Source organism: Triturus cristatus, chromosome 8 (assembly GCF_964204655.1).
Source record: "Triturus cristatus chromosome 8, aTriCri1.1, whole genome shotgun sequence".
In the NCBI taxonomy this organism is placed as follows: Eukaryota; Metazoa; Chordata; class Amphibia; order Caudata; family Salamandridae; genus Triturus; species Triturus cristatus.
The window spans coordinates 1,455,608,204-1,455,630,796 of record NC_140591.1 but is presented as its reverse complement, the minus strand read 5'-3'; the positions used below and the strand labels follow the sequence as shown (position 1 = coordinate 1,455,630,796).

The window sequence follows — 22,593 nt, the reverse complement described above, 5'->3', positions numbered from 1 at the left end:
TTTGCCGCCGTTTTTGGCCGAAAAGCAGCGATAATTTTATCGCCTAATTAGCAAGGTTGCGCTAACGCGTGAAACATTGCATTAGCGCACGAATTCCTAATGCCCAGCTTTGCATCTCTAATGAGATGCAAAGTGGGCGTTCCTGACCTGACATGACAGAAGAAATGTCGGTAAGCGACATTTCTCCTATCATCAAGCCCCACGCTATGAAGCATAGCGGCAAGAAAAGCAGCGATAACCCCTGTTATCGCTACTTTCCTTTCGCCTGCTTCAGGACCGACTTAGCCATGATATCCTATGGAAGATCGATATCATGGCTAAGTTTGTGAGGCCCTATCAACAAGCTAACGCCACATTTCATGAGATTATCGCTGGGTTTCCAGTGATAATCTCACGTTAGGCAGTTAGCGCTAGGATTTTTATCGCTTTTGAGATAAGCGTTGCTAATAGCATGCTATCTCAGCGATAAAAATCCATGTTAGCCGGCGATAATTATCCTAGCGCTAAGTGCGCTTAGCGATAATTATCGCCGGTTGTTGCTGATATGCCCCTAAGTGATGTGCGTAGAATTTGCCCATTTTCAGATTTTGTAGATTTGTATTTGAAGGGGAAACTAATTGGAATGTACGAGCATGCGCATTACCGCTGCACTCGATACATGGAAACGTATGCAGAGGACTTGCTACTCAAGAAGAATAAAGTAACGGGTCACCATGGAATAATTTACATATCTATAGCAACAGTGAAATTCAGCACATTTAGAATTATTTATTGTTATTTTCGTCCACAAAGCCTAGGAAAATTAAGCCATTTCGTGGTCTCCATTTTGGCTGCCTGTATCGTTGCACCCAGTGCTTCAGTATTTCAGATTGTGTGTCAATTAACTATTAAAAGCACAGAATCAACGGTCCAAGGCATTAGGTGTGAGCTGTACTTGTATACAGCATCTTGAGCTAAAGGAACCCCGTTTCAGAACTGGTTTTTCTGGTGAAAGCAGTTTAGAAAGTCACTTTCTAACAGTTCAATGGTCCTTTATGTAAACGGAGATTAGTCGACAGAGAAATCTTGTTGAACACTCTTAGACGGCCATGGGGAAGCCTGATTGATGGGTGTGCACCAGGGCAGGTGGACTTCCCATCGCCTACCTATTTGGTTACCATGATGACAAGTCAATATTAACATTTCAGGCTGGAGAGGAGGCAATAGAATCATAAAAATGTCACCAGACCTGCTGGTCTATTGACTTGCATATTCTACCCAATCTCAAAGTAATCCCCCTGACCCATAAACTGGTCTCAAAGTGTGTGATCCTAGGCAATTATTTTATTTCAACAAACCTCCATTTTCTTTCTTATGACATAGGGGAGCACCTTCAAATATGTGAGTTCAGCATATCTGCAGTACAAAAGACTATTTTGTTTGATTTAATAAACCAATCTTTTGCTCCATGTATACGAATCTATCTCACATATATGCTACACATAAACCCTGGCTTGCGTCTTAGTTTTCTAACAGCATTATCATCAGAGTGGGGCCAGTAATGTTTCTTAGTTCATGTGTCATGTGGTGGCGCACTGCCATTTACAGATAGTATATTTTACATTAAAATGGCCACATAATTGACCGCCGACATGTACTTTTACTGATAAAACTGTATAGCATACAACAATACTGTTTGGAAATTGAGTTTCAGCTAATGTTTATTATTTGCACATTATTTTGATCCTATTAAAATCTTTGTTTCCATCACACGTCTGAATTACAAAAAAATATGCATCTGCTGATGTATTTCGAAATATTTGTACTGTTAATTTACAAGATATTTAAATGTTGTGGGTTTATAAAAAAAAGCCATCCTACCGTTCCGAAAGCAAAGTAAACACCAATCTACAGGATAAAATGAGAAGCAATTTGTAATAAGACATACTTTGACATTTAACTTCTCTCTTTGATTGCACAGCAAATATGAAAAGATAAAAACAAAATATACATGTATCTTTATTGTTTATCCACTCTCTTAATGAGCAGAACACCTAGTCTTTGTTTGCTTGAGCTCTCTTGCCAGAAGGGGCCAGTAGGCCCTAAAAATATATCACGATTATAAAATCTGTTTGTCCTAGTGAGTGGGCAGTAGATTTTTCGAGGCCTACATTTCCCTGAGCTTGATTTGGAAACAAAGCATTTTCGCCCCTCTTTGCCATTCCACTCCTAATATATATCCAGCAAACAGATAACATAATAATAACAAGCATTGGCAAAGCCAATAGGTCTCGCCTTTGGGACCTTATAAGTGTTTAGTCATGCAACAGTTGATGTTGTTGCACCAAAGATATTACTGCATAACTAAAAACGTATAAGTGGGGGGTGTGGCTTGGCGCCGACAGCAATGGCCGCCTAACGAGAAAGCTCCGCCGGAGCTGGGGCTCTAAACCCTGTAATATCCTCACAAAATCCGGCTGAGCGGGGGCAGAGCGGCGATCTACCCGTCGGAAGTGGTACAGCACCCCAAAATCCCAAAAAAGGCCGTTAGCCCCGAGCAGGGAGCCAGCGAGAGCCGGGAAAGTGCGGCGCCGGCGGCGCCTCTGAGTGGGCGTGCCCAGGAGGACGACGTGTGGGCGCGAGAGTCGCGCATGGGCCCGGCGGACGAACGCGAGAGGAAGCAGAGATTGCGGGGATCGTTGCGCTCTCCCAGGCGTTACCTCCCGCTGCTGCAGGCAAGGTGATTGGGAGACCGGCGGGAACAAACGGAGGAGAGGTCCTTGCGCAAGACCAATAGCGGTGCACTGAGCCTGCTGGGGGCGGCTGCTGCTACCCAGGCGCAGGTTTGAAGAACTTCTAAGTGCCGTGGAATACAACCGGAGCTGCATGTAATGAATACGGCGGTGAGCGGACCGTGAAGGGATCCGGGGAGGCGCGCGCCCGTCCTGTGCCGGGCTGGAGATTCGGGCTGCGTCACGCAGCGGGAGCAGGTGCAGCGCCTGGACAAGTCAGTGGAGCGGCGGGGGTCCGGAGCAGGCTTGCGTTGCCCGCCCCATACCCAATCGGGTCCCGGACGGCAGACACCGTTGCCGGGGGAGTGGGGGCCTGATGTGACGGCCGCGGCTCGGTCTGTGGGTGGCGCGCACCTCGCGGCTGCGTTGCGGTGCCCATGACTGCTCCCCCAGGAAGGACCTTACCAACCTGACTTCCAGATCTGGACGAAGACGCATTGTGGGTGCAGACATAAGGAGTCTGGGAGGTCTGAATATGCATACATGGGTCAGGAAGGACTGCGCTACATCTAATGGGCAACATTGATCGCATCCGAATATAGGTAGAAGCCAATATTGCTAAAAACACGCCGGTACACAAGAGAACTGAAGGGTACCCTACGGTCGGACTGCGGAACACTCCTCCCGCCCGGACCTGCGCGTAGGGACGACTGGGTAGGGCCGCTGGAGGCACAGAGACGGCAGACGCACCATAAGTATGAGACCCAAAAATGGTGCCACGGTACAGTCCAACAAGCTGGACAAATACGCCATTCCCAAGCCGACGACGCAATCCGACGACGCGCAGGGGGGCCTTGAGGGGGGGTCCGCCCCGTCCCTGCAGTCCATCATGGTGGCCATTAAGGGGTTGGGAACCACCCTTGAAACAAAAATGGACAAAATGTCAATTGAAATGAACCTTATGAGGGCCGATATGAATAAAACAACAGAGCGGGTCAAAGAAACTGAAATAAATGTCACGGACCTCCAGACAACCACGAAACGACTGGAGGAGAGACTAAACACTCTGACTCACCAACACCGCCAGATGGCAATGAAACTCGAGGATTAAGAAGGGAGGGCCCGTCGCAGTAACATCAGAGTGGTGGGGGTCCCGGAGGGACTGGAGGGGCCGAGTGTTGACCTCTTCCTGGAGGACCTCATCTTAAATCACCTCAAGCCTGCAAGGCTCTCCTCGCTCTTCACGGTGGAAAGGGCACATAGGGCACCGGTCCCTAAACCAAGGCCGGGAGCGGCTCCCAGAACTATCATTGCAAAGATCCTGGACTATAGAGACCGGGATGCCATATTACAGGCAGCAAGAACCCAGAGGGACATTCAATATGAGAACGCGACTATCCGGTTTTTCCCGGACTTCACGCTGAAGGTTCAACAGGAGCGGCGTTCATTTGAAGGGGTGAAAGCAACCTTGCGGCAGCGCGGGTTCAAATATATGATGTTCTTCCCTGCGAAGCTAAAAATCCTTGCGGATGGGAAGTCACTCTTCTTCACCAAACCCCAGGAGGTCCAGGACTGGCTGGAAGGGAAGTCAGACCAGAGGAAGGGCTCCAGAGCCAACATGAGACGGAAAGAGCCAGATCATCGAGAGGAAGCGACTCCGGAGGAATATGTTGACCAGGAACTACGTACTGGGCGCATATGGAGATCGCGGTCCAACAGCCCAGGCCGTGCGCCAAGATAGCAAGACTGGGAAGAACAGGGCTTCCTTGCTCCCGCCAGGGGAAGACTGCACAAAACCGTAATGTACAACTTGGGAGGCTCTATCTTAAAGGGCAGTAGAAAATGGGCCCGCAGTTTTAAGTAATGATCGTATGCCTTTGTTTTGCACCTTGAGGATGCTGGGGAGATACATGTCTACGCCCTGGTTTCATATCCTATATCTGTGGGTGGGGTGCATCACTTACTACCACGATCGGTTCTGCCCGGGAGCGGAAGGGCCACTCATGTTCCCGTGCTTGGCACTTATTTCACTGCAAATCGGGGGAGAGGACCTTGGGCGGCTGGGGTCGGCTACTGATCACTTCCCCAGGACACAGTTGTTCACTCTTTGGGGCGATAGGCCCTCTGCTGGTTGGGGATGTGGGTAGTTTGGAACCTACGTGGCAGGGTAGCAGGGAGGGGGGGTTGGACGTCGGAGTTACTATATTTGCGGGTTGGAAATGGTGGGCGGTGGGCTGTGGGGGGAGTGGGAGGAGGGGGGAGTTATCGTTTGTCATGCAAATTTAGTGTGTTCGTACCAGGGACAGTATGCATGGTACATGAATGGCTCGGGACGAACTGTTTTCACACCAGACATGCACTTGGATAAAAGTCTTAAACTTATAAGCTGGAACGTCAACGGGTTGGGTGACAAAATAAAAACGAGTATTGTGCTGCAGCACCTTAAACGACACTCCCCAGAAGTAGCACTACTACAAGAAACACACCTAATCGGTAACACATGTAAAGCGCTCAATAGGTGGGGCTATAAACTGGTTGCACATGCGGGGTTCACTACTGGGTCTAGGGGAGTGGGGATCCTCCTTCGCCACACTCTCCCCTTCGAGGTTCAGCGAACCTGGACTGATCCGCTTGGACGCTTCGTGGCGGCCGCGGGGCGGTGGGAGGGGTGCACACTCATACTAGTGGCGGTGTACATTCCCCCTGGATTGCAAGTTCAATCCTATAAAGACCTTGGCGCCTTTCTACTCGGGCTACCGGAGGGACACCTCGTTATTGGGGGTGACTTCAACTCTGTCCTTTCGGGGGCGCTGGACAGGCACCCACCCCGAGACATAGGACCGGGGCTGCAGTGGCTCCCTAACTTCCTTGAAGCCTTCGGCTTTGTCGATCTCTGGAGGAAGCGACATCACGAAGGTACAGAATATACATTCTTGTCGGGGGCACACCGTACGCTCTCGAGAATTGACTACATCCTATCTCCAGTACAGGCAGACATGCTCACAGCAGACATCAGGCACTTGCCTGGAGGAATCTCTGATCACTCACCAATATGGGTCCACCTGATAATTGGGGACAAGAGAGTCGGAGGTATCACCCCTATAAATCCCTGGTATCTGAAAGGTCCAAAAACCAGAGCCGCAATGTGTAAGGTCATTGAACAATACTTCCACGACAACGAGGGCACTGTGGATTCCCCGACTACTTTGTGGGTGGCATTTAAGACGGTGCTCAGGGGTCAGGCCATCTCAGTGGTCGCAGGCAGACGTAAAGATAAAGAAAAACAGTTGATTGAGGTCGAACGTGACATCGCTCGGCTGGAGGAGAGAGCAGGGTACGGTCTAGATGACGACATCACCCACCAATTGCAACTAAAAGCGTTGGAGTACAAATCAATCGCTACAGACGCGGCAAAAACCTTGGCGCGTGACAGGGATGGACGTATCTATGATCAGGGTGACAAGGCGGGCAAGCTGATAGCCTGGCTAGATAAAAAAGAAAGGGCGCAGAGAGTTGTGCCCGAACTTAAAAGTGCTTCGGGTGTCGTCCTAACTGAGCCACACGATATAGCAAGAGAATTCGCTACACACTTTGAGAGGGTGTACCGGAGAGACTCTGAGTTCACAGAGAGCGACTCTTCCGACTTTTTGGCCGACATTAAGCTGCACACCCTCACTGAACAAGATCGCGAAATGATGGAGGAGGACCTCACTACGGAAGAACTGGCCAAGGCAATAGGAGATCTTAAGGTAGGCAAAGCGCTAGGGCCCAACGGCCTCCCTATTGAACTGTACAAGATCAAGCCAGATAAGATAGTGCCTCATTTGAAAGCTATGTATTATGATAGTAAGAAGCTAGGTAAGCTGCCAAGGGATCAGCGCATAGCAATATTGGTCACCATTCCCAAACCCGGGAAACCGAGAGATGAATGTACATCGTATAGGCCAATATCCCTTCTAAATGCAGAGCCTAAGATACTTGCCAAACTTTTAGCAAACAGACTCCGGCTTATCGTAACTAAGCTAGTACACCCGGACCAATCAGGATTTATACCCCATCGAAATACGGCCCTCAATCTACGGCGCCTTCATGGAGTGCTGGGGCGCTGCCCCGGGATCCAAGAGGATGCAGTGGTGGTCTCGTTGGACGCAACCATGGCTTTTGACATCCTTGGATGGGCATACCTCTTTGCGGTGCTTCAAAAGATGGGCTTCGGGCCCAACTTTATAGGGTGGATACGGCTTTTATATGCCGACCCGTTAGCACAAGTAATGGTCAATAATAAGATGTCGGACGTGTTCACCCTGGGCAGAGGCACCAGACAGGGATGTCCTCTTTCGCCGCTGTTTGCCCTCTCCCTTGAACCGCTCGCGGCATGGATACGAAGTGATGTCTCTATCCGTGGACTTCGTTGGACCGAGGGTTGGGAGGATAGAATTTTGCTTTACGCTGACGATATCCTTCTCTATCTTTCTTCCCCTGCGCGTTCCCTGAGAGTAGTGTTAGATATTTTTGCCAGTTTCGGACGAAACTCAGGTTTCTGAATTAACTGGAAGAAGTCGACGCTCTATGTGCTCCATGGAACCACTCCCTCCCTTCCTAGAGACTGCACGATACAGGTTGCGGTTGACAGATTTCGATATCTGGGCATATATATAACCGCCGATGCCAGGGCTGGATATGAGAGGAATCTGATTCCCCCCCTGCAGAGATTACGAAGAGATGTAGAAGTCTGGAGGAAGTTGCCCCTGTCCCTGCTCGGGAGAGCAGCACTGCTTAAAATGATGGCTTTGCCTAGATTCTTGTATGCCCTCCAGAACTACCCGGACGTGGTACCTCATACATTCTTTCGGGAGGTCGAGTCCCTGCAGAGAGATCTGCTATGGGACGGTAGACCGCGTATAGCACTTGGTAAGCTTACGCTCGGATGGTACGATAGGGGTATCGCCCTGCCTGACATCAGGAAGTACTACTGGGCAGCACAGCTGGCTGCAATCAACCAATGCCAATACGGAAATGGGGATGACCCAGCATACGGAATGGATAGGTGGTTGTTGCCTGGTGGTGACTTCACAAGAGCACTGTACTCCAGACCCACCAGGTTCACACTCACAGGCCCCACGAAACACGCGGTACAGTTATGGCACGTAGTCAATAGAGCGCTAGGGTGGGCCAATAGGCTCACTATGGCCACCCCCCTATGGGATACTGAACGGCTGGGAACTTTGGGGCGAACGAAGGGTTTTGACAAATGGGACCTTATAGGTATCTCACATATAAGGGACCTCTGGGGGAGGAATGGAGTGAAACCGTTCGCGACACTACAACAGACATACGAAATGGCTGAATCGGAGCACTTTCGATACGCACAGATTAAACACTCTCTGCAGGCCAACATCCCAATTGGTACGGAGCTGCCTGAGGCATCCCCACTCGAGGACCGACTGCTCGATGGGCATATGCCAGAAAAATGCATATCCCTCACGTATAAAAAGCTTATTCACCACACCCCTGACCCCCTCACAGCACTTAGAGAGAAATGGGTAAGGGATGGTCTGGAAATTGATGATGAGGAATGGCAGGAGGCACTTTCATCGCCGAAAGAAGTGGCCATATCGGCTAAACTCAAGATCCTACACAGGGTTTATCTCTCAGAGAAGCAATTAATGCTTATGGGCAAAAGCGTGGATGAGCAGTGTAGGAGACGGTGTGGGATGGAGGGCGGGTTCCTGCACATCCTCTGGGAATGCCCGTTAATTCAAGACTACTGGCAAAAAATCCTGAAATGTATGAGTACGATTTGGGGGGTCCCTCTGTTGCTCGAGGCCAAGAGATGCCTGTTGAACATCTGGGAGCCCACAGATCTGAATGTGAAGGGGAGGATATGGGCCACACTGGGGCAGATGATCGCTAAGCGCAATATAGCGCAATCATGGGGAGCCGCCGTACCACCGACACTGAAGAAATGGAAAGAGGACATGGACTGGTGTATGGTGAGAGAGAAAACAGTCTATGTAGCTCGGGGATGTCCCAAAAAATGGATTGCAATATGGTCTAAATGGAATGTTTATCGGGGGGAACTGTGCGAACCCCCATCTATCCCATCACCAGATGATCACTGTATGGTGTAAATCTCACTGCATGACTGGTAATTCTACACGCTATTACGAAAGTAATGTACTGATGCCTTTAAAGAACTGCAACTATGGTAATGTACGATACACTGTTCTGTAACGCATGACTCTTGTTGTTTGAGTTCAATAAACAGAAATATAAAAAATAAAAAAAAAGAGTGGCTAAAACAAAAAGAAAACGTATAAGTTCCCAAAAGCGAGACCTATTGGCTATGCCAATGCTCTCTGCCCCCCCCCCTCCCCACGCACTCTTTATTTATTTTTAACTTTAACAAGCACGGCGCCGTCTTCACGGACACCGTGCTATGCAATGCAATAGGTGTTGCTTTTGGTATTGTAAACAACAATGCCTTTTAATTTTCTTTTTATTTACAATGTCAGTAGCTCAAAATAATGTTATTGCGAGAGCTATTGCATTGCAAATGCTTGTTTATGGTTGGTGCTGGATTCTGTTTTCAGTAGAGAGTATGCTGGAGCATGTTACTGGATCACATTTGCAGTACTGTTTTGGAGATTGAAAGAAAAGAGATGCAGTGCATGCACAAAGATCAGTGAATTACTATTGCTAAACCACACTATATATAAAACAAAACCATTACATGAGGAATAATGTTGTAGTCATCAGGATCAATGATTAATTAGACATTCAAGTGGACTTTGTCAAGAATAACATGCGCATACTATGATATGAACAAACCCAATCTTGGCACTTGAAGGCACACCGTGTTAAATAGCATGATGACACATTGCATGGTGACATGTGAAGAGATCAAACAGGTCGTTTCAGTACCTCCAAGTAGCTCATGCTTTTGCTAGCTGATGAGATGCAAAGCAGTCAAAGTGACATTTCGGCTTGATAGGTCTTTTGTCACTACCTTCATCAGGAATTTTACATGGAGCAATTACATTTTTTCTTTTGCAATGTTCTGGTTTTCTGGTTAATTAGAAGAAAGCATGGCATACAACACAGTTATGTAAAAGAAAGAACCCCTTATTACTTCATACGAGCTCTAAGGAGGTATCACTTTCTCCTGTGGCACAGGGGAAGTCAATGCATATATTATGGGCGAAATAAACAGATTTGTAAGCTATAAGGGGCATTTTGATGAGGGTTTTTATGACACTTACCAGTCAAAATCATTGTAGTCATTCTGTGCTTCACCCCAGAAGTAGAGGAATATCAAAGAGAGACAGAATGTGCCTATCAGCACAAGAAAGAACACATGCTCCCACTGCAGAGGGGAAATAAATACAGTATAAATATCCCATCACCAGCACATCCTGCTTAAAATGCCTAGCAACAAACTCCCATAGCAGAATTGTTTGTGTTATTTGTGTGAGGCTTAAAAGTACTGTGTTAGCCAAAAGTAAAGCATTATTTAAAAAGAGGGCACGCAATCCTGCAGGGTTAGCTTTATAAGGCAGTTATTGCCCATTTCATATCCCTGACCTCTTTAGAGGGGACAGCAGTATTTCTGCATTTTACAGTGTGCAAACAGAAAGAAAGCTTTTGTGTAAGCAGATAAGAAGAATGCTGTTAAATTCCAAGTGGTGTATTGAATTGTCAGGCAGAGTAATTTCATTATCTCCAACTTACAATGCAAAGGTCCTCACAAGAGGATTAGCTTCATATTATTCTCCACCTCTTTAGGGGAACAAAAGAGCTGGAGAGATGCAACCCTCCACATGCCTTGGGGAGAACAAACAAAGCAAACCTCCCCAGCAGCATGCTTATGCACAGTGTGCGCTGCACCAGGTCTTCACACACCTCACCCAACACCTCCCAAATGGGTCAAACAGCATCCAAGGCCTATTATTCATTCACTCCGAAAGGGAACCCAAGGGAAATTGGAGCACTGTGCTGCCTAGTCAAGGGTATGAAATGCTATATAAATGCTACAGCACAATACAATATAAAACAATATAATTACAGCCAATGTAGGATGATGCGTTGGCCTCAGTGCAAAACATTAGGGGGAGTGGCCTGACGTTCCTTCAATATAATGTTTTTCACAAATAAATTGAATGGTAGACATCCCAGCTTTCAAATGAAGATGGTATGTGCTCTTAACGTTTGAGTGAAACTGTTTTCACACGGAGAGGGGGGGTGATTGCGCAAAGGGGGGGGGTTGGTCAGGGATTGGGGAGTCGCGCAGGGAGGGGTGTAAGAAACCGGCTCTATATATACTACACTAAAATGAGGTATAGTGTGTATAGAGTCCAAGTGTCCCCAGAGGTAGGCCGAGGTTAAAGTTAGATAGAACCGTACTCTCTAATAGCGGTAGCTTGGTCGAGCTGTAAGGCAGTATCAGAGGACAGTGTTAAGCATTTGATGTACACACTCAGTCAGTAAATTAATTCACACACTCAAGAACTGAACTCTAGGCCAATTGTGTTTGTATAAAAATATACTGTTGTTTATTTTTAGAACCAAGCAAGTCTGGTACAGGTAAGCATTAAATACTTTTCAGTAATAAGTTACTGCATATAGAACAGTTTGAAAATGCAATAGGAATTGTACTTTGTTTGATTTACAGCGGAGCAGTAGTATGCAACACTTAGCAAATACAGTACATTGGAATGAATAGGCTTATACAGTAAATTGCAGGTAAGTTACTTTTCACGTTACTTTTCTAACTCAGTAAAGGATATTTCCTGCAAACAGGTGAGTAAACACATTCGTGCGATTTTTAAAGAATATTTTTAGGTTTCAAAACTCCACACTTAGAAACTTTTTGGAGAAAAAAAGTGTCAATGTTATCCTATGGAAGGAAAACAGGTTAAAGGTTCACAGGTAAGTAAACGGTTGTGGGAGTTAAGGTTCTGGGGTTAGACTCAGGGGTCCCCCAGGGTCAGTGATGCACTGTTGTTACACCCTCAGTGGCACTAGGGCGGCCGGGTGCAGAGTGTTGAGGCCCAATGTTATCCAAAGGGGGATAGGGGGCCTCCGGTTGGTGGCTGCTGGCAAGCAGGCCACTGGGTTTTGGGAGCAAAGCTCCTAGGGTTAAGGTCAGGGCAAAGGGGAAAACAAAGTAGCACAAAAGGTGCACCCTCCGGTTTGAAAAAGCACTGCAGGCAGGGAGATAAAGGACTTCTGGGTGCGACCACCACTTGGAGAGGTAAGTTAGGAAGTTAAGGGTTGGCTAGGCACTGTCGGTTTGGGCACACAAGGCAGTGGGGCTTCGGGTGCAGGGGTGCCTTTTGGGCTCGGATCTTCTTACCAGCTACTGGTCGTGGTTGGGGGGGGCCTTCTGGATTTAGGCTGCAGGCGTCGGCTGGAGGATCGAGGCAGGTCAGGGGTCGCCGGATCTTGGGTCAGGATCGCCGGGGTGACCTCCTCGTGGTGTTTTTCCACTCGAACTCGGGCCGGGTTCGGCAGGTGCAGAGTGGGCTGGATTCGCGGTCCCTGGCTGGCACAAGAAGCTGCAGTTTAAACACATCCGTTGTTCCAGGGAGAAACAGTGTGGGAAGTGAAAGCGGGCAGGTCCTCCGGTGTTTGTGAGATTGCTGGCTGCTGGACACGCCAGGATTTCGCAGGAGCAGGTTCGAGGGGAGACAGGCCTGTAGGGCTGGGGCTAAGTCAGTGGGCGTCGTCCTCTTGTTAGCTCTGCACAGCTCTTTGTCCTTCTTCTTTTCTTCTTGTAGGTTGGCTGGATCTGAGAAAGGAAGGTTCAGGGTGCCCCCTAAATACTAAATTTAGGGGCGTTACAGGTAGGTAAGGGCAGGGACCAATTCTGCCACTCTCCAGTGGGAGAGGGTCAGGAGCCTGTCTCTGACTGGCTGGGTCCCCCCATCCTCAAGATGGCGGGGACTCGAGGTTGTTCTTCACCTCGCCTCCCCCACCTGAGGGGTGGAGTTGGCAGAGGTGGGCACACCTCTCTTCCTCACTTGTTTTTCCCGCCGGTTCTCCCTCCCAAAGTGGGGGGGTAGAACCAGTGGGGACCAGTTGCTGAAAGCAGCAAATGGTCTGGAGAGGATCACAAAGGCGGCAGGCCTTTGAAGCCTCTCCTTAGTGAACCCTGCCCATTCTGGGGAGGAGGCTTGGCACCTCGTTCCAGGATGTGCATTGTTTCAGGCCCCCGAGAGCAGCAGCTCTCGACCCAGGGGTCCAGAAACATGTCTGGTGGTGGCAGCCTAGGCAGCCACTCAGTCAGGTCACTAGAAGTTGGTCAAGTTTCAGGGGGCATCTCTAAGATGCCCTCTTTTGTGCATTTTACATTAAATCCCACACTGGCATCAGTGTGCGTTTAATGTGCTGAGAAGTTTGATACCAAACTTCCCAGTCTTCAGTGTAGCCATTATGGTGTTGTGGAGTTTGTAATGACAAACGTCCAGCACCATATACTCTTAATGGCAGCACTGCATTTACAGTGCTCAGGAATGGACTTGGGCACTGTAGGGGTACAGGGCTCATGCTCCTGTACCCTCACCACTGGCATAGGGCACCCAGCTAGAGGGGTGACTGATGTATGCCAGGGCAGTGGTTTGTGGGCATGGCACACAGGGAGGTGTGCCACATCAACTCTTCACTTTGTTCTGCACAAAGGCACTCAGTCTGCAAAGGCAGTGTGTGAGTGTCAGGGTACAGGGCCGCTGAGGGTGGCACAATAAGTGCTGCAGCCCTTTGATGCCTTCTCTGGTCACAGTGCCCTGGGTACCTGTGGCACCATTTACCAGGGGCTGACATGTAACCAGAGATGCCAATTGGGTTTAGGCTTCAGTGCAGTTTTAGGGAAGGAACATAGGCCCAGGGTACCTGATTAGCAGGCGCCCAGGGCACAGTCAGTCAAAGAACATCAGCAATTCAGGAAAAAGTGGGGGCATACCATGCAAGAAAGAGGGCACTTTCTCACACAACCCGCCCCCATCAAACGAAAGATGATGAGACTAACCTTGCCCTAGAGAGTCTTCATTGTCTAAGTGGAAGAACCTGAAAAGTCCATCTGCATTGGCATGGGCAGTCCCAGGTCTGTCTTCCACTTCAAAGTCCATTCCCTATAGGGAGATGGACCACCTCAACAGTTTAGGATTTTCTCCTTTCATTTGCATTAGCCATCTGAGAGGTCTGTGATCAGTTTGAACTAGGAAGTATGTACAAAACAGGTATGGTCTCTGCTTCTTCAGGGACCAAACCACAGCAAAGGCCTCCCTCTCAATGGCACTCCAACACTGCTCCCTTGGGAGAAGCCTCTGCTTATAAAAGCAACAGGTTGGTCTTGGCCTTCATCATTGGTCTGGGATAGGAACGCTCCTATCCCTAGCTCAGAGGCATTAGTCTGCACTATGAACTGCTTGGCATAATCTGGAGCCTTCAGAATCGGCGCTGAGCACATTGCTTCTTTCAGGGTGTCAAAAGCCTTTTGGTAACTAACTGTCCAGTTAACCTTCTTGGGCATTTTCTTGGAGGTGAGTTCTGTGAGGGGTGTCACAATGGACTCATATCCCTTCACAAACCTCCTGTAGAATCCACTCAAGCCAAGTAATGCCCTGACTTAGGTCTGGGTGGTTGGAGCTGCCCAATCCAGGATGGCCTGGATCTTGGGCTGTAAGGGCTGTACCTGGCCTCCACCAACAAGGTGGCCCAAGTACACCACAGTGCCCTACCCTATCTGGCATTTGAATGCCTTGATAGTTATGCCTGCAGTTTGCAGGTTTTAAAACCTTTCCAAGGTGGATCAGGTGATCCTGCCAGGTGGAACAAAAGACAGCAATATCATCAAGATAAGCTGCACTAAAGGATTCCAACCCAGCAAGGACTTGATTCACCAACCTCTGGAAGGTAGCAGGAGCATTATTTAAACCAAAGGGCATAACAGTGAACTGATAGTGCCCATCAGGTGTGGCGAATGAGGTTTTCTCTTTTGCTCCTGGGGCCATGCCAATCTGCCAGTACCCTACAGTTAAGTCAAAGGTACTTAGAAATTTGGCTGCACCGCAATTTCCTTTTCCACTTTTACATTGCCACGTGCAGTGCAGTCAGCGTGCCATGCTTCTCCATCATGGTTTTTTACCATGCTGTTATGGGCTATAATCTGCTGTGCCTTCACTGTTCACTTATTAGTTATGTTCTGCTGTTTTTTCCATTGCTACCTATCCCTGTTGCTGGGCAGCACCTCTGCATTCCATGTGTCATCCATGACAACACAATGGTCTGTTCTGTCCTTCTGCACTGTTGGAGTTGGATTTTAGCTGCTGCGTGGGCTGGTGGTCTGACTTTCTTCTCCTGAATAAATATAACCAAAGGACGACTGAGAGTTTATTGTACTCTTTACCACATGCCTTCCCCGATACTCTATAGATCCATTGGTGTGTTATTGGCCCAGTCGGGCGCCTCATACATTTTATAGTCAGTTGAGGAGTCCAAAGCCAATGGATTCCCGGCCTTTGCTTCTGTTGCAGGAACTAAGGGGCATATTATCAAGGATGACGTTAAAAATTATCGCCGCTTTAGCGGCAGAAAACTGCCGCTAAAGCGGCGATAATGGGCTGGAGAATTCCCATAGAAGCCCATGTTCACACCAGAACATGGGCTTCTATGGGAATTCACAAGGGCATATTATCAAGGCCATTATCGCCGCTTTAGCGGCAGTTTTCTGCCGCTAAACCGGCGATAATTTTAACGCCGTCCTTGATAATATGCCCCTAAGTGCCCCTATTTGCACTCCAGATGATTTTGGCTTTGTCCAGCTGATTTTGGCTTTTTGTCAGTGCGTACTCTTCTCTTATAACGAGCCCATCGTATGCAATCATCAATTCCCTAAATTTGTAGGTCAGTGCACTTGTCACAGATGTTTTTATTTTGAAAGCTTTGTTTTTTAGGTCTCGCCTGACCCAGCGCATGCGCTGCTCTGGCGAGGCTTTTTGTGAGGGCTCAAAAAAGTGCTACCACTGTAGCCTAGAGCTACAGTGCATGTGTGCGGGCGCGCGCGCCTCATTTTCGCGGCCGCACGGCTGCTTTGATGTTTGATCGCGATCACTTTCACTTTCGCATAGCATAGCCAATAGGTCTCGCTTTTGGGACCTTATAAGTATTTAGTTATGCAACTGTTGCATGGCTAAACACTTATAAAGTCCCAAAAGCGAGACATATTGGCTATGCCAATGCTTGTTCTGTTTTGTCCATCATCTCAAACTCAGGAAGGACTTAAAATATCTATATATACATATATATCTATATATACATATATATCTATATATATCTATATCTATATCTATATATATATATTATCTACTGGCGGTCGCCAGTAGATAGTTATAGTTAGGACCGAGTTTCCATAGGAAATCTCAAAATTCTATTTTGAATAACTTTGGCGCCGGTTGACGAATCCTCCCGAAATGTTCAAAACAAATGGGGCGCTCCGCTCAGCTCCTACCCTAAAAGTCTCGGGGTGATTCGTCAAGTGGGGGCCGAGAAAAAGGGGGGGGTCCCAAAACGCGTTTTCCCCATGCATTTTTCCATAGGACCTTTAGTCGCAGCTACAGCCCGAACGGCTGAACAGAATTACGTGAAATTTGGCAGAGAGGTAGCCATAAGGTCAAGGAAGTGCCTTTTGCAGGTCTGGTGTAAATCTGTTCAGTATTTCCTGAGAAAATAGCATTTAAAAGCATATCAATATCTATACGCGCGCACCGTGCGCGCACTGTGCGCGCACCCTGCCGTGCGCGAGCGCAATTCTGATTGGTTGTTAGATGTCGGGAAACATTCGAATCGGTCGAAACCAGGAAGTGTCGGCCGCCATTTTGTCTCTCGCAGTCTGAGGGGGTGAAAAAAAAAGGTGGAGAACGTGAAAAGGAGGCAGAGTGGACAGTTCCTGACCCCCTAGCCTTGGTCAGGGGGTCACAGAAGGACCCCCAAGGGAGAAAAAAAACAATTTTGTTGTTTTTTTTAAATCGCGAGGTGCGCGCACCTAGCGCGCACGGCACGCACTACGACCGTGCGAAGCGCACCGTGCGCGCACCTTGCGATTTTTTATTTTTTTTTAAATTCACGGTGCGCGCACGGTGAAAAACCTGAAAAAAAAAAAAATTATAAATAAATAACTTAGCATTTAAAAAAACGTACAAATTCACTTAAAAAACCATAGGTTTCACACATGTTATAGTTAGCTGGACATTTCACTCGTAAAAAACCAATGAAATTCCCCCGTTATAGTTAGTGCAGGCAATTATAACTCACGCGACCGCAATCCTCTGCTGATGACGTCAGATATTACATCACTGATGACATATGTGTCTTTATGAAAAATAAATATTTGTAATATATGTATAGCTAAAGATTAATGGAAGAAGACATGGGTACATAAGTGTCTAAATACAGTGATGTAATATCTGACGTCATCAGCAGAGGAATGCGGTCGCGTGAGTTATAGTTGCCTGCACTAACTATAACGGGGGAATTTCATTGTTTTTTTACGAGTGAAATGTCCAGCTAACTATAACATGTGTGAAACCTATGGTTTCTTCAGTGAATATATATATATATATATATATATATATATATATATATATATATATATATATATATTATCTACTGCCAGTCGCCAGTAGATAGTTATAGTTAGGACCGAGTTTCCATAGGAAATCTGAAAAGAAGACATGGGTAAATAAGTGTCTAAATACAGTATTAGCATCAGCAGAGGATTACGGTCGCGTGAGTTATAGTTGCCTGCAGTAACTATAACGGGGGAATTTCATTGGTTTTTTATGAGTGAAATGTCCAGCTAACTATAACATGTGTGAAACCTATGGTTTTTTAAGTGAATTTGCAAGGTTTTTTAAATGCTAATTCCTAACTATAACGTGTGTGAAACCTATGGTTTTTTCAGTGAATTTGTACGGTTTTTTAAATGCTAATTTATTTATGTATTATTTTTTATATATATTTATTTTACAATAAACTACGTATTAAAATTTTTTTTCTTTCTTTTTTTTGGTTTTCACCCTGCGAATTATTTTTTGTAAAAAAAAATTATTTTTTTTTGTGTTTTTCAGGGTGCGCGCACTGTGCTCGCACCCCCGCGATTTTTAAAAAAAATAAAATATTTTTTTTTGCCTTCGGGGTCCTTCAGGGACCCCCTGACAAAGGCTAGGGGGTCAGGAACTCTCTAACCTGCCCCCTTTTCACGTTCGCCACCTTCCTTTTTCACTCTCGCACTGAAAACAAACAAAATGGCGGCCGACACTTCCTGATTTCGACCGATTCGAACGTTGACTAACATGTAACCACCAATCCGAATTACGCTCGCGCACGTTAGGGTGCTCGCACGGTGCTCGCACGGTGCGCGCACCCTGCGCGCATATAGATATATATATGCTTTTAAATGCTATTTTCTCCGGAAATACTGAACAGATTTACACCAGACCTGCAAAAGGCACTTCCTTGACCTTATGGCTACCTCTCTGCCAAATTTCAAGTAATTCTGTTCAGCCATTCGGGCTGTAGCTGTGTCTAAAGGTCCTATGGAAAAATGCATGGGAAAAACGCGTTTTGGGACCCCCCTTTTATCTCAGCCCCCGCTTGACGAATCCCCCCGAGACTTTCAGGGTAGGAGCGGAGCGTAGCGCCCCACCTATTTTGAAAAATTCGCGAGGATTCGTTGACCGGCGCCAAAGTTATTCAAAATAGAATGTTGCGGATTTCCTATGGAAACGTGGTCCTAACTATAACTACCTACTGGCGACCGCCAGTAGGTAATATATATATATATATATATATTTATTTTTTACCGTACGCGGACGGTGAGCTTACCGTACGCGTACTCCGCGATTTTTTTTTAAATGAATAATTTTTTTTTTGTACTTTTCTGTCCTTCTTTGACCCCCTTTCAAATGTTAGGGGGTCTGTAACTCTCTTCCTTGCCCCCTTTTCAAGTTATCACCCTTTTTTTTCTGAGTGAAACACACAAAATGGCGGCCGCCGCTTCCTGGTTTCGACCGATTCGAATGTTTACTAAGATCTAACAGCCAATCAGAATCGCGCTCGCGCACGTCACCGTACGCGTACGGTAAGCGCACCGTAAGCTGGCTCAGATATATATATTGATTTAAAGGCTATTTTCTCAGAATCTACTGAACAGATTTACACCAAACCTACAAAAGGCACTTCCTTGACCTGTAGACTACCTCTCTGCCAAATTACAAGGAACTCTGTTCAGCCGTTCGGGCTGTAGCTGTGTCTAAAGGTCCTATGAAAAAATGCATGGGAAAAACGCGTTTTGGGACCCCCCTTTTATCTCAGCCCCCGCTTGACGAATCCCCCCGAGACTTTCAGGGTAGGAGCGGAGCGTAGTGCCCCACCTATTTTGAAAATTTCGCGAGGATTCGTCGACCGGCGCCAAAGTTATTCAAAATAGAATGTTGCGGTTTTCCTATGGTAAGAGGGTGCTAACTATAACTACCTACTGGCGACCGCCAGTAGGTAATATATATATATATATATATATATATATATATAGACACTTTCTTAAATTGTTTGCACACCAAACGGAGGAACATAGCACTGCCAGCGTGATACAGCGGCTCACCCTTCTACAACTCGGCGCACTTCCACCACTTGGCGCACCCGCTTCGCGGGTGCCCCTTCGCCTGTGCTGAGGAGGGGAACATACCTGACGTTTGTGAGGAGCACTGAGGCGGTAAGGAGGAAAAGCGGCATCAGGCGTGTGGCTGCAGCGGGGCTGCGAGCGTGCGGGGACTTCAATTCCCAGAAGTCCCTGCTAGACCGACGGAGAGCTTCCGGTCCGCTCTCCCTGCTGGCCCGCCCCCCGCCCTCCTGAGGCTTCATAACATCAGTTTGCTGCCAAACGAGTGGGACACTTTCTTAAATTGTTTGCACACCAAACGGAGGAACATAGCACTGCCAGCGTGATACAGCGGCTCACCCTTCTACAACTCGGCGCACTTCCACCACTTGGCGCACCCGCTTCGCGGGTGCCCCTTCGCCTGTGCTGAGGAGGGGAACATACCTGACATTTGTGAGGAGCACTGAGGCGGTAAGGAGGAAAAGCGGCATCAGGCGTGTGGCTGCAGCGGGGCTGCGAGCGTGCGGGGACTTCAATTCCCAGAAGTCCCTGCTAGACCGACGGAGAGCTTCCGGTCCGCTCTCCCTGCTGGCCCGCCCGCCGCCCTCCTGAGGCTTCATAACAACATCCTACTCCCGCAGCGCGGGACGCAGCCCGGGCGAAGACGGGGCAAAGACAGGGCCGTTTTAGGCCGTTAGAGACCGTTTAAGACCGGACCGGGCCATTCCTCTTGGCTTTTAATTTCTGTGTTACATTAGCTGGCCTTCCTGCACTACTCATATATAATTGTAATATCCCTTCCACACAATGTCCTCGCGCGAAACTAGGAGTAAGGCTACTAAGACCTCCAAAAAGGCTACAGGCACCTTAGATGATTTTATCACCAGGACCAGCCTCTCTATTGATAATGAAATAACTAAACTTCAGCACAAAGTCTCAATAGAACTTGAGTGTGCTAGGAGGCTTTCAACTGAATTTGCACTCAGAAAAAAATCTTCTCTAGGCAGCATTGCAACCTCCAAAACGCCTGAACGCATTACTGGCACAAAACCAATTATAACCTCGGCCGAGGTTTACTCAACAGTAGAAGAAACAACCCCTCCTATTAATCAAGAACCTCCTGGGCCTTCCGTTAGAGCCGAATCTGAAAGCCTATCACCGCTGAATCTTCCAAAGGAGAGTGCTGAGGATATCGCAAATGAGGTGCCCTGACAGCTACCAGCTGAGACAGAGTCTAATAAAAGCAAGTCACCCGCCAAGGCACCATCAAAGCATAAAAGAAAGCGCAAACACCTAACCGCTTTCGCTAGGAAAAAAGCAAAAGTAGCCCTTAGCCATAATATCACGGGGGGAACACCAAGTATGCCTACTGTAACAACTGATAACATTGTACACGATGTAGCCCCAGCAACTGTAGAAAATACTAATGCTAACATAGATGAACAAATTTCTATCGTCATGTCTGATCACTCAGCCAGTGAGGGGCAAAGAGTCTCGTCTGATATGGCAGAACAAGATGGTGGAAGGGAAGAATTCTTAAAAATAGTGTGGGAGACGCTAAAGAGACTACTTAAACCACTAGAAATCAGGCTAACTGGCATTGTGAACCAGCTACTTGAAGTTGAGAAAAGTGTCATCACTTTGTCAAGTTTAAGCCTTAACTGTACTGAAGTGCCTAGAGCCACCCAGCAAGCTCCAGTCCCCGCCCCGGTCTTAACAATAAACACAAATTCATCGAATGTGCAGCAAAAAAAGGAGGGGATAGTAAGAAATACTAATGTTAAACAACCAATTAGCACTAAAGAAAAACCCAATCCAACTCCCTCAACTTCTACAGCTGTAAATATTACTAGTAAACCTTCACAGAAAAATCAGGTACATAGTAATACTTCTCAATTGCCAATTCTTCCCTCTACCCACTCTTCCAACCAGAGCGTATTAGTCCCAAATAAACCCCGATCCAATCCGCCTGCATATTCTCACATTACTTCTGCAAGCAATCAATCCTTGCCTGATAAATCTTTTATAAATACCACTCATAAGTCAAACCATCAGTCTAGCCACATGTACAGTAATTTTAGAGGAGGGTATATAGATCTGCCACCAGACGCTAGTCCATTTGTAGCTGTCCTCACAGGGGTGCCAGAATTGGATAGCCAATATGAAGAAAACTTTCAATCTTTAAAAAACAAAGTGATTTTTTGGCTAGACAAATATAAACCCATTCCTAACCAGATGAAAAGTAAGATCCTTATGGTTAGGAGGGTACCATGGGTAGGGCCAACGGCCAAATCAACCACGGGTGACTGTATTGTCATATCCTTTGAAGAACCCCAAAGTGCTGAACTAATATGCAATTGGAAATCGTACGGTGCGAATCCTCCCATTGAAGCTAGACCCCTATCATTCTTTTACCCTTCACCTAGACCCATTCATCATGTCCCCAAGTGGAACCCTGTCAACCATTATTATGGCAGTGCTCCCAATTCGGCTAGACATGGTGATTATAATATGTGGTCTGGCATCCCCACCTTCAATAGATTCAGTTGCCTTGACGCTGTCGATTGACTTGCCACTATGCCTGACTGTATCTCTAATTTATATGACACCTTCTGTAGCATGGACAAAGGTAATCCCAAACTAAAAAATGTCCTACAATTGCATGATGATGATCAGATCATTAAGGTTAGGATGCATAGGACCATTTCAAATCCCCAGAAAGTGGAATTATCTTATAAAGCCGGAAATGTATGCTATAGTAAAGCTAAGGGTGGTCCGGATGGGGGATCTAATACTGTAGTGAAAGAAAGAGCCAGGGATGCAGAGAAAGACATGCTAAACCCACAGCTAGGCAGTTTATCTAAACAGTGTGTAGTCAATCCCTCCCCTGACACTCAGAGCCTATCACCTCGCTTACTTATTCTATCGTGGAACATCGCAGGTGTTTGCAAGAACTTAAAAGACCCTGACTGGGCAGACTACATTGACATCTGTGACATTTGTCTGCTACAAGAAACCTGGGCTACAGAAGTTCCACATCGGGTAGGATATAAAACATATGGTATTGAGGCAGTCCAGTCCGACCGAGGAAGACCATCGGGGGGCCTAATAATTTGGCTAAAAATCACCTTGGTCATGCAGGTTGATCTTGTTGATACAGGCTCTCCTGATATCTTGGCCCTAAGGGTTACTCCACCCTGTGGAAACGAATGTTACATCGTTAATGTT

The 22,593-nt window shown here is 47.1% G+C and overlaps 1 protein-coding gene across 1 annotated transcript in view; it reads right to left on the bottom strand.

Annotated features, from left to right (window-relative positions):
• Positions 1-22,593, bottom strand: part of GDPD4 (glycerophosphodiester phosphodiesterase domain containing 4) — a 349,739-nt gene that overhangs the window by 151,009 nt on the left and 176,137 nt on the right. The window contains exon 3 of the mRNA XM_085623257.1: positions 9,974-10,077. Coding sequence (XP_085479383.1) covers positions 9,974-10,077 — 104 coding nt within the window. The remainder of the gene's footprint in view (positions 1-9,973; positions 10,078-22,593) is intronic.